Source organism: Pinus tabuliformis, chromosome 2_2 (genome assembly GCF_031772625.1).
Source record: "Pinus tabuliformis cultivar Carrire ecotype Pingquan chromosome 2_2, CPIR1, whole genome shotgun sequence".
NCBI classification, from domain to species: Eukaryota; Viridiplantae; Streptophyta; class Pinopsida; order Pinales; family Pinaceae; genus Pinus; species Pinus tabuliformis.
Window position 1 is genome coordinate 196,149,216 of NC_142300.1, and position 12,447 is coordinate 196,161,662.

The following is a 12,447-nucleotide window of genomic DNA, read 5'->3' on the forward strand; positions in this document are numbered from 1 at the left end:
CCCTCTGTAAACTGATGTAATCTGAAGATAATCAAGGAATAGATCATCAACCTGGGAACTAGACAACAAATGTCAATGCTCACTATAGTTTCAGATTGTTCAAAGCAATGGCAATGCAAATAACAGGAAATGGAACAACAACTATAATTGAAACAACAACTAGGAAATGGAACAGCAACTAGTTCTTATGAACAGCGACACCTTAATCTAAGGAGATAAAGGCAACAACCGTATCCTACAGAAATAAGATAGCATTCCTTACTCTAAGAATAAATCGGACAGCAGATGGAAATAGAATAGCAACTAATTAGCAATGAAATATAAAACAACACTTAGAGCCAATTGTGAATGTACAGTAAACCGAAATAAACAACACACACAACACACCTTGATATTGAGAGAAACAGTAATCTGACTCCGATACCACAAATATTAATCTCAATTACAAAGGATAACGATCACAATTCATAATGGAACAACAATGTCAATTGAACAACAATCGTGATTAAGTATAAACCATAGATGAATACAGTAATACCAACTTAAGAATGTTACAACCCGGTTACTCTGTAATTGAACAACAATAGCATTCTGTAAGGAATAGTAATGTTACGTCAATGATTAAAAGAACAACAATGCGTTACAAGGTCAAAATGAACAATACGACATTCCTGTCATAGAGAACGATATTGTAAATATAATAGAGCTATGATGTAAAATAACAAAACACATCAGATTACTGAACAATGCTGATAATGAAAACCACGCACGAATTAAAGATAATAGTACAGGAGAAAGTGTTCCACCAGGGTCGGGCCCTTAGCCTCTAGGGATACAACGCTTGAGATTATTCAAGGATCAAAGATGGAACAACAACCAGATTTATATTAAAGCATCCAAGCAAAGTTACAGTGGATCACATCTCAACGAGAATCAATGATCAAAGTTTTAAATAAAGAGAAATTACATAAAAATAACAACAGGTCTCCCCCTCGGGCTAGCAGTGCTGCCCCTTTTTATAACAGTCAAGTGGAGATATCAATGATGCAAAAATAGTCAAGATTGCGATCCCTTAGCATCAAAGGATCCCGAGGGATTCACCAAACTGTTAATTCCAGTTATCCCTTTGTTCTCTTGCGTCGATTCGATATCTCTTTTTCCTTTCCTTGGCTGATACGCTTCAATTTGGATTGCCTTGTCTGCATATGGTTTCCTGCCACAGGGACAACAGTTAACTCTACCCTGTCCTTTTCTTTGGGATGGCAATCTTTCATTTTTCCCTTTTTCTGCATAAGAAAATGGCAATTATTAGTTGTTTTGCGTTACATACAAATCTCATAGATTTTGCCATAATTTCTTATTATTTACCTAGTTCATGATGCAAAGGGATTATGAGTTTTTAAAGAAAAGACGACAAAATAATCAATAAAACATACCTTCTTTAGTACTCCACAGACGGGGCAAGCGTTCCCATACCAGATCTCGCCTTCCTTTGCCACGTCGCCATCTGCCTTGCCACCTGGAGGTTCCATCCCCTTAAGGGTGCCACTCGAGCTGCCAGCAACAACGATCAAAATTGTGGCTCCATGAAAGCTGCCACCTGGTTGCCGAGTGTCGCCTGCGGTATCACCTTCCTCATGCTGTCTGCCACGCCTTGCTGCTCTTCCTTCTTCCGCCGGGAGCTGCTCAGAGCCATGACTACCAACTATTCTGCGAATGTCCTGAGGTTGCTCTGCAGTGTTTCGCGCTGGAGCACTGTGTTGTTCTTCTTCTTCAGAGAAAATGATGGTTATATTAGCAGTGATAATGGGCCGGTTCAGGTTGCTCTGGAACCTGAAATGAGTCGACTGGAAGGCATTGTGAGGATAGTGTCTGCGGGGTGGGCTAGGAGGGGGAGAATTGGCTTGAGACGGAGGCGGAGAGGCAGGTGGTGGTGGCTGATCAACGCTTTGCGCTGCCTGAGAGCGAGCGCTACCACCTCGGTTACCTCCTTGGCAGCTCCTCATGCGGTGACGAACCATGGTAATGCGGCGGAAGAGAAGCTCAGGAGAATTGGGTGCCTGGATGGGAAGCAGAGAATGCGTAGAGGGCTCCTGAATAGGGTTCAAAGGGTAGAGCTGGGAATGGGAGAAATGAAACCCATTTCCAAAGTCAAGACAGCAAAGAAGCCAACAACGATTTCCTGTAACAGTTCTACTGCAGGGGTTTCCTGCTTGGAGCGGGCAAATGCTGAAGGAGGGAGGGCAGATAGAGGGGTTGATGGGCGCCATGTTTAAATGAACAACATCCTTATCTCGGCTGGAGCGACCATTAAAGATGTCCTGCAGGTGGACCTGCTCTCGCCTTAGGTGAGTCTGCGGGTGCCATAACTGAGCATGGAAAAGAGCGCTGGCCAGCAGCTGGCTGGGCCGAGCGCCGTCACTCCTCCTTAACGCCATTAATAACCTTGAGTTTCACCCGCATCCGGGTAGGCAATCATCATTATTAAAAGTAAAGAACAAATAAATTAATAAAAGCATTTAAAATATTATAAATAATTTTTTTCAAAATTAATATTTTTTGTATACTAGCATTTTATTGAAACAATTTGTAATATAATATAATTTCAAAATTAATTATAAATTAACATAAATTTATTATATTCCATAAATCGATAAATTAGTCTAATTTTATTAAACTTAATATTTAAAATTAAGTAAAAATAAATTAATAAAAAAGAGATTCTAATTTATGGACGCAATAGACTTTTCCTGGAAAAACAATTTCAAAAAAGAATGTGATTTTTTGTTTTTTAAAATACATTTTTGAATATATAAATGGATTCAACACCTTGAAAAACTCTTGGAGCACTAGAATTCTATAGATTAAACAACTTAAACTCAAATTTTTAAAAATCTATGTAAAATTTTGATTAAAATTAACTCAATAAAAAAATAATTATATATATATATATATATATATATATATATATATATATATATATATATATCACATTTAACTTTTATATTAATTTTATTAAATTTAATAAAATTAATAATTTTAATGCAAAAAATTTGTCAACGAAAATGACTATAAATTAACGGTGGTTATTTTAGAATTTTAATATAATATTAAGTATTTACTGTTTATTTTTATAAACATTCACGCAACATTATTAAAGTAGTCAAACAAACACGACACCAAATTAGAGTGCTGCTAAAGGGGCCATCAATCAACTTAATTATGACGACAATACTTGGTGATTAGAGAGCGCATCGAGTCTGTTTTCAATTTTTCTTGGAATTTTTGAATGTTGCTGTGAATTAAAGTACAGACAGCTAGGACTTGTTCGCCAACTTTTCGACATCATGTTGCACTGGTTATTATCATAAACTAAATTAAATTTTAAATATTTTAAATTGTTTTTGTAAGTTTGGTAGGACTTTCTAATTTTGGTGTTCACATGTTTATTATTCACCCCACTATAGGGAGGGTAAGATAAGATTCAAACTCAAGGTCTCTGATTAGGTGAAATTTCATTTGCATGACCATTGTCACTTGCGCTACAATATTTCAAATATTTTAAAATGATGACACAATTAAATAAATATTTACCAATATTACCATTATTTTCTTCCGGACCATTCACAAATGTGAAGCATATGACAATCTTGCTTGATGTTTTGAAAAGAATTACAAATTCAGTATATCAAAATTCATTATATTATTTTATTTTATTTTTTTAAGTTTAAGTTGAAATTGGTTACTATAATTTTTTTGTGAAATTGTAATGTTTTTTATTTAAATTATATCATTGATTTAAAAATAAATGACTTAGTTTAATTTATAGAGGAAATGGTTTTTTTATAGCATACATTCTCAAATAAGATTGTGATTTTTTGTAATTTAAAATACACTTTTGAATGCATAAATGGATCCAACACTCTGAAAATCCCCTAGAACACTCAAATTTCATAGATTAAACAACTTAAACTCAAGTTTTTAATAATCTCTTTCAAATTTTCATTAAAATTAACCATAAAAATACTTTTAAAAAATTCAATTCGTCTATAAATTAAATTACACCAAAATAAATAAATATAATTAAAAACATTTAAATTATATAAATTCAATAACCAAAAATTACAAATTTTCAATTAAAAAAATTATAATAATATTTATATATTATATTAAATTCTAAATAATTTAAATAAAAATAAAAAATTAAACTCACATTTATATAAATATTTACTCCACACCACAAAAAACTTAACATCATAAATATAAATATAAATGTAAATTGAATATTTTATTATTCTATGTAAAAATCTAATACATTTACGAAATAACTAATTAAACTCACATTCATATAAATATTTACTCTTTGCTGACTATGCCCTCATTCCTGAGGATCCTCCACCTGCTCCCCATAGGAACATCACCCCGGAGACTATTGACAAATCTTTTCCCTGGGCCTATTTTGATGGCTCAGCCCAAGAGGCTGGTTGTGGGGGAGGTGCCATCCTCTATCTGAGAGAAAACCATTCATACTCGCTGCAAATTTACCTGGGCAGGGGCACAAACAATTATGCTGAGCTCACCACTGCTAAACACCTAATTTCATTTGCACATGAAAAGGGCTGTACAAAACTACAATTGTTTGGGGATTCACAGATTGTATGCAATTGGCTCACCAGGAAATCATCATGCACTGTTTTCTCTTTGAGACACATACTGGATGAGGCACTCAGACTAACAGATGTTTTTGAAAAATTTGAATGTCGACATATCTACAGGGAGCGCAACTCTCGGGCGGACTACCTATCCAAACAAGCAGCGCAAAGGCAGGAAGAGGACTGGCTAATTCAAGAAGACCTGGATGGGACCTTCTATCAGCATTACCATAGACCCTTTGATGACCAACAGGCACAGAGGGACACACAGATCTGAAAGGGGTCCCAATATGCACAAAGTGATGCTTTTTGTTTTTTCCATTACATACTATTTAGATAGACTTGTTTATATATGGACAACATAGTTAAGATGAACTGTTATAGTCACCTTTCTCTATTTTTTGTGCCTCCTTATGGGGGGCAGCACTCACAGCTACAAAGCACAAAACACAGTATATATGTTTTTTAATTACTACACAGACAGACTCTTGTGACAGATACCTCTCTGAAACTCCCTGCGTGGATCAACAGTTCAGAGAGAGGACGGTGATTTTTTGTTATGATCGTACACCTGGTTCCTTTTTCAGTACTTTATTTTGGAACTATGGACAGCCTCTGTTGAGGATATTGTGAGACACACAGTCTCAGTATGCATATGCACTGCATCTACAGAATGTAATTTCTCTTGACTAATAGAAATTACGACTTTTTCCATGGGAAAAAAAAAAAATTTACTCCACACCACAAAAACTTAGCATCATAAATATAAATGTAAATGGAATATTTTATTATTTTAAGTAAAAATCCAATACATTTAGGAAACTTGAGCACTTGTTTTTGTTTGACATAATTTTTCAGGGGATTTTGTTTAAAATTTGATAGGAATAGTTTAATTATTAGATAGTTATTAAATTTTTTCTTAATATTTTTGATATAACAAAATCTAGTCAGTATGTCTTGAAATAGTAAGTTTAACCTTTGTACCATTTATCTATAACAAAAATTTGTCTGGAAATAGTAAGTTTAACATTTAGTACCATTTATATATAACAAAAATGTGAAAGCACTAATTTTTTTATATATTTAAAAATATATTTTAAATTAAAATGACAAAAAATAAAATAAAAATAAAAATTTCTAATCCAGAAAAAATAATAAAATATTATTTGGACACAGAGAACCCAGCAAAAGATTCTTAGATAATAAAAATAATAAAATATTATTTGGACACAGAAAAACCAGCAAAAGATTCTTACATTAAAGTCGTTGCATTTTAAAATTATTTGTAATATTCTCCCATTCTCCCTCTCCTTGAAGAGAGTCCACTACACCACTGCTCTATATTAAACGCAAAAGCTAGTACTCCACGCCCTTTTTGTTAACTGTCTGTACACAGAAAAACAAAACCAAATTCACCACAAATTATAGCTGCTTGTAGTCCACTCCATTTTTTATAGCTGCTTGTAGCCCACTCCATTTTGTCAACTGTCTGTACAGAAACAAAACCAAATTTACTACAAAATTATTTATTATATGCTAAGAAGTTGGTCCACACAGATGATGCTGCTGCTGGTGGTTTACCCTCTTCGTTGTCCTTTTCCTGTTTGGTAGGTGACGATAACTCTTTGGTTCTTTTGGTCGTTGGAGCGCTTATGAGCTTCTGCACCACATCCCTCATGGTTGGCCGATACTCCTTCTTCTCCTCTACACACCTCATGGCAACATCAAATACATGCATCACTTGATCCAGAGGCACAGGGGAGAACCTTGTATCCATAACTTCTGCAACTCCTCCTGAGGCAGAGCCTGTCATTTTTTTTACCCACTGAACAATATCCACCCCATCCCCGAAATCTCCCACTGGTTTGCGCCCTGTGATTAACTCCAGCAGCACCACCCCAAAGCTGTATACATCGCTCTTCTCATCCACCTTAAGTGTGTAAGCATATTCTGAAAAAGGAAAGAAAGACAAACAAGACATTCATATAAATGAATCAAATATGATACTATAGTTATATATATTTTGGAATTCGTTTCTTTGGTCCTTGATATATATTTTGGAATTCGTTTCTTTGGTCCTTGATGATGAGTGGAGTATTGATGATAGATGGAGTATCCACTAGAAGTGTGAGATGGCATCTAAAATCTTACACAGTGCTATCCAGAATGTACCACCTAAACATCTTTCTATCCAATTACAAAATCTGAATCGATATAGACAAAACCTACTAAATGCTTCCAAAACAAATGAATTACCTGGTGCGATATAGCCATAAGATCCTGCAACTGAAGACATGCACTGAGAATTCTCACCCAAATCTTGTAAAAACTTGGCCAGTCCAAAGTCTGCAACATGGGCTTCAAAGTTGGAATCCAGCAGGATATTGTTGGACTTAACATCACGATGCAATATACGAGGACAACAGTCATGATGCAAATAACAGAGCCCCTTTGCAGCCTCTATGGCAATCTTGTACCTTGTGTCCCATTGCAGGTGCCCACTTTTTGTGCCATGAAGCAGGTCTCCTAGGCTCCCATTCTGCATGTATTCATAGACAAGCAGATTTGTTTGCTGGTTAGAGCAGAAACCAAGCAATTTGACTATGTGGCGATGGCGAATCTTGCCTAGAGTCTGAATCTCAGCAGAAAAACCATGATCATAAAAGGAGCCTTTACCGATGGCTGGCAATCTCTTCACTGCCACTTCTTCTCCTTTGGGCATCAAACCCTTGTACACAACCCCAGACCCTCCTTTCCCAATGATGTTATCCTCTTTCAGGCAGGCTAATACATCCTCGCATGTGAAATGAAGCCTTTGGAATACTGTTAGCTTCCAGCCCCTGGAGGATTTGGTCTTCAAAAGAGCTCTGAACTTGACAATGGCTGGAATGGCGAAGGCCAGAGAGCAAAACAAAAATGCAGCCACCAGCAGCTTGAAGAAAGTTGAAGACAGTGGACCCTTTAGGTCACCTTGGGATTGGGCCCTGTTGCTGCAGGGAGTTAAATTACGCCCACACAAGTCAAGGTTTCCTACAAAGGAATTTGCACTGAAATAACTAAATTGCCCATTGGTAGGAACATGGCCAGATAAACTGTTATAAGATAAGTCCAGAGAAGTTAGACTGCGCATGCCCCCTATGTCTTTAGGAACGACCCCAACTAAATGGTTTCTGGAGATGTTAAGATAGTCAAGAACAATCAACTGGGTGATCTCCAGTGGAATGTTCCCACTCAGGTCATTCTTGCTCAAATCCAGATAAACTAGAACCTTGCATTCACTAATTTCAGCAGGTATATTTCCAGAAAATCTATTATTGCTCAATTTCAAGTTATATAGTTTCTTCAATCTACCTATCTGGGAGGGAATATGGCCAGTGAACTTGTTGCCACTTACATCAAGCTTTTCCAAACGAGATAAATTCCCTATTGCTGGAGGGAGAAAGCCAGTTAGGCTATTGTTAGAGAGACTGAGTAGGGTCAAATTCCATGTGACTGGAATGGGAGTGGGTATGCCTCCACTGAGATCATTGTCATCTAGTTCAAGCATTTGCACTAGAGGAAGACTGAGCAAGCCCTTGGGAATCGACCCATTAAAGAAATTTTGGCCCATACGAACCTTTGTCAAGGATTTGCAACTGCCAAGGCTCTCGGGGATTGGCCCAAACAAAACATTATGAATCACGATAAGTATTTGGAGCTTACCACCAGCGCAGAGGTCAGGAGGAAGTAGGCCAGTGAATTTATTGAATGACAGGTCCAAGTTCAACAGCCTGCCATTCCGGCCCAGATTTTGAGGAATTCCTCCCGTGAAGTTGTTCCCCCATAACCCCAGAACTTCCAGGTTGGGTAGCTCGGCTATGAAAGATGGAATAGTGCCATGAAGCCTATTCTTGAAGAGGAATAGCAGAGTCAGGTTCTGTAGCTTTATGAACTCTGCAGGAATTTCACCAGTCAGGTTGTTGTTAGAGAGATCAAGAGATTTGAGAGCAGAGAGATTTGCCAATTGGGCAGGAATATGACCTGTCAGGTAATTCACTTGCAGAAACAATGAGTCCAGCTTAACCAGTTGGCCTAGCTCTGGTGGAATAGACCCAACTAGCCCACAATTAGCCATGTCCAGCCGAACAAGATTTGTGAACTCCCCAAATTCTGAGGGAATTTCACTTTGGTAATTGTTATAATAGCCAATGTAGAGTTCCTCAAGATTAACAAGCCTAGTAAGCTCACCTGGGATTCTTCCAGTCAACTCATTTCCTGCGAGTGCCAGATAATTCAAGCTTGTGATATGGGAATACTCGCTTGGAATCTTGCCAGAAAAATAGTTGCCTCCGAAGTGCAAATGCTTCAGCTTCCTCAACTTGCTGAATTCGACTGGCAACGGCCCGGAGAAGTTGTTGTTGTAGGCATCCATGACCTCCAGTTCCTTCCATTTGGAAACGTTGGAAGGGAAATTGCCAATGAAGACATTGTTGGAGATATTCAGGAACCTCAGGCCCTGAATATCGGTGATCTCACTAGGTAATGGACCAGTGAGATTGCTGCAGGCCACTGTGAGATTGGCCAGATGGTGAAGCTTTCTAATTTCGGATGAAATTGAGCCAAACAGATTCATGCCAGAAATGTTAAGCCCCACCACCCGGTTTAATGGGTCACATTGGACGCCTGTCCAGAAGCAATGGGAACTGGGGTTGGAATTGTCCTCATCCTTCCAACTATTCAACTTATCTGGATTTGAACCAGTGTGATTGTAAAGCGATTTCTTCAGGGATAGCAGGACTTGGGCATCAGGAGAAAGCGACAGTGAGGAACCATATGCTAAGACAGCTAGTAACTGTGAGACTGTAACTACTAGAATGCTCACACTAGGGCGCAAAATGCAGAGCTTCCTCGGCATGATGGGAGTGGGAGTGAGAGCAAGAGTAGCAGCAGCTTGGCTCAGTGATCATGATCGTCTTGTCCAGGCTCAACTAATTATACATGTCGTGGTCGTGAATGTAGCAATGAATTCAACAAACCAACCCCTATGGCATCTAGGTGGGTGTAGGTGTGAAATTATTCGATTCGGCATCTAATAAAAAACTCGCAATCAAATTCCCCCGGTACGGTTGAGCAGTTCCTCCAATCTCCTCTGTTATTCCCCATTATCAACCCACACGTCTTGCTCAAGTTTAACCAACCTTTGAGAATCGATCGCTTGTTTAGTGTTGTGTAATGGGCTGGTAATTCTTTTTGTTGGTACTGGAATTTGATGGAATAACAAGATAGAGTTTTTGTTAATAATCTATCCAACCGAGTTTTTTCAATTATTAGGTTGAAACTGAGTTTAAATCAAGGTCAATTACAATAGTTATAATATTGAATAGAAGAATCATCGATTCAACAATATCACAATTATGAAAAATTGGTTATTTTGTTTTTATTCACGATTCTTTTACATGAGATTTGAACTTTAAAAATAACTAAAACCAACCCACATAACTACAGGATGAATATGGTTAACTCATATTATCTATATATAAAAAAAAATGGAATATTAGCTAGCTTTTGCTTTTATCCTCAATTCCTTTCTATAAAATTTGAACTCTAAAATAACCAAAACCCACACAATTGGCCTGGTTAATTCATATTATTTATATAGATATAATTTCTATATTATTTCTATTATAAAAAAAAAAACAGTATTAATTTTCATTGATTAACAACTTTCATTAATTTATCATAAGTTAAATTAAATTTAGAAAATCTTTTAAAAATATTATTTTACATAAGTTTACTTAAAAGCTAGTAAAACTTGACATAGCAGAATTAAAAATTGCATTAATAATCAGGGACAAACAATACTCACTATTATACAAACTAAAACACTAACCCATTTTCGGTACATAAATATCATTTTTATATTATTTCCATTTATCAAAAACCACTATTAATTTCCATTAATTAATAACTTCGATTAATTTATCATAAACTAAATTAAATTCGTATAAACTTTTAAAAATATCATTGTACCAAACGTAAAATTGCTTAAAAGTTAGTAAAACTTAACAAAGCATAATTCAATGTTATAATGATAACCCAGGACAATCATTATTCACTATTATGTAGGAATGTGAATTAGTGTTTTGAAGGCTTACTGCAAGACCCAAAAACAATTTCAATCAAAATAGAATTTTCAAGAAAGTTAGTCTTCCAAATTATTATTGTTGAGATTATAATGATAAGATCATGTATTTTCAAAAAGGAACTATCCTTAATCTCCTACTTGAAACCAAATACTATCCACAATTATATTTTATCATTTTACCCAATGAGAATACCAATCACATCTTTTTTTCAAATGACAAAACAAATTGCCAACCAATTATAAAAACAACAATTACTAACTATTATCCTAATTACAAGCTGACTAATCAGCATTATTTAAAAAACCTCATCATTTATCATATTCTTATAAGTTTTGGACCTGAAATGTGAATAAAACCAAACCCCAAACACTAACTCATTTCTCTATATAAATATTATTTTTTATATTATTTCCATTAATCAAGAAACACTATTAATTTCCATTAAGAAACAATGTTAATTTGTATTAATTGATAAATTCAATTAATTTATAAAATTAAATTAAATCTGAATAAACTTATGAAAATGTCATTGTAGCAAACATAAAATTTCTTAGAAGATAGTAAAACTTAGCATAACATAATTCAGCATTGCATTGGTAGCCAAGGACAATCATTGCTCATTATTATATGTGAATGTTAGTTAGTGGTTTGATGTCCTATTGCAAGATCAAAAAACAATTTTAGCCTAAAAAATATTCTCAAGAAAGTTAGTCTCCCAAACTATCATTAAAATGATAAGATAATGTATTTTCAAGAAACAACTGGCCTTAATCTATAATACTTGAAACCAAATATACTCCACCACTGCATGGTAACATCTTGCCCAATAAAATAATATTCACAATTTTTTTTAAATGACAAAACTAATTATCAATCAGTTATAACTATTATCTTAATTACAAGTTGACTAATCATCATTCTTTAAAAAAACTAGTCACTTATCATATACTTATGAGATTTAAACTTGAAATCAAAAAAGGAACACACACACTCTCTCTATGTATAATTATATAATTATATAATTTTTATAAAAAAAAACACTATTAATTTCCATTCATTAATATTTTTTATTAATTTATTATATATTATTTTAAATTTGGACAATATTGTAAAAATATCATGGTACCAAACATACAATTTTTTAGAAGATAGTAAAACTTGGCATAGCATAATTTAGTGTTGCATTGATAGCCAAGAAGAATCATTACTCATTATTATATGTGAATGCAAGTTACTAGTTTGAGGTCCTATTGCAACACTTAAAAAATTGTTTCAACCTCAATATTATTTTCATGAAAATTAGTCTCTCAAACTATTATTGATGAAATTACATTGGTGGAATCAAATACTTTTATGAAGCAACTAACCTTATTCCTATACTTAAAACCAATATCGGCTGCCATTATTGTTTAACATCTAATTAATTGAGAATATTAATCACCATTTTTTTTAATGACAACTAATTGTTAACCAACTATAAAAATAAAAATAACAATTACTAACTATTATCCTAATTACATTGACCAATCACCATTATTTAAAATACCACATCACTTATGATATGTTTTTATGAAAGATCATACTATTTTCTATATTTACCTTAATTTAAAAGTACCACATCACTTATGATATGTTTTTATGAAAGATCATACTATTTTCTACATTTAACT

At 34.8% G+C, this 12,447-nt stretch overlaps 1 protein-coding gene across 1 annotated transcript; it reads right to left on the bottom strand.

Annotated features, from left to right (window-relative positions):
* Positions 1 to 5,852: 5,852 nt before the first annotated feature.
* LOC149192057 (uncharacterized) lies at positions 5,853 to 9,663 on the bottom strand. The gene is made up of 2 exons (XM_089404464.1): positions 6,909 to 9,663; positions 5,853 to 6,602 (listed from the first exon to the last, which is right to left on the bottom strand). The coding sequence occupies exons 1-2, from the start codon at positions 9,544 to 9,546 to the stop codon at positions 6,175 to 6,177; spliced, it is 3,066 nt and encodes a 1,021-aa protein (XP_089260590.1). The 5' UTR covers positions 9,547 to 9,663; the 3' UTR covers positions 5,853 to 6,174.
* Between the last annotated feature and the right edge of the window lie 2,784 nt (positions 9,664 to 12,447).

Excerpts from the sequence above, each read along its gene's own strand:
- LOC149192057 (XM_089404464.1), bottom strand. The coding sequence starts at position 9,546 with ATGCCGAGGAAGCTCTGCATTTTGCGCCCTAGTGTGAGCATTCTAGTA. Across the intron at positions 6,603-6,908 it reads TTATGGCTATATCGCACCAG|AATATGCTTACACACTTAAG; the intron begins GTAATTCATTTG and ends TTCCTTTTTCAG.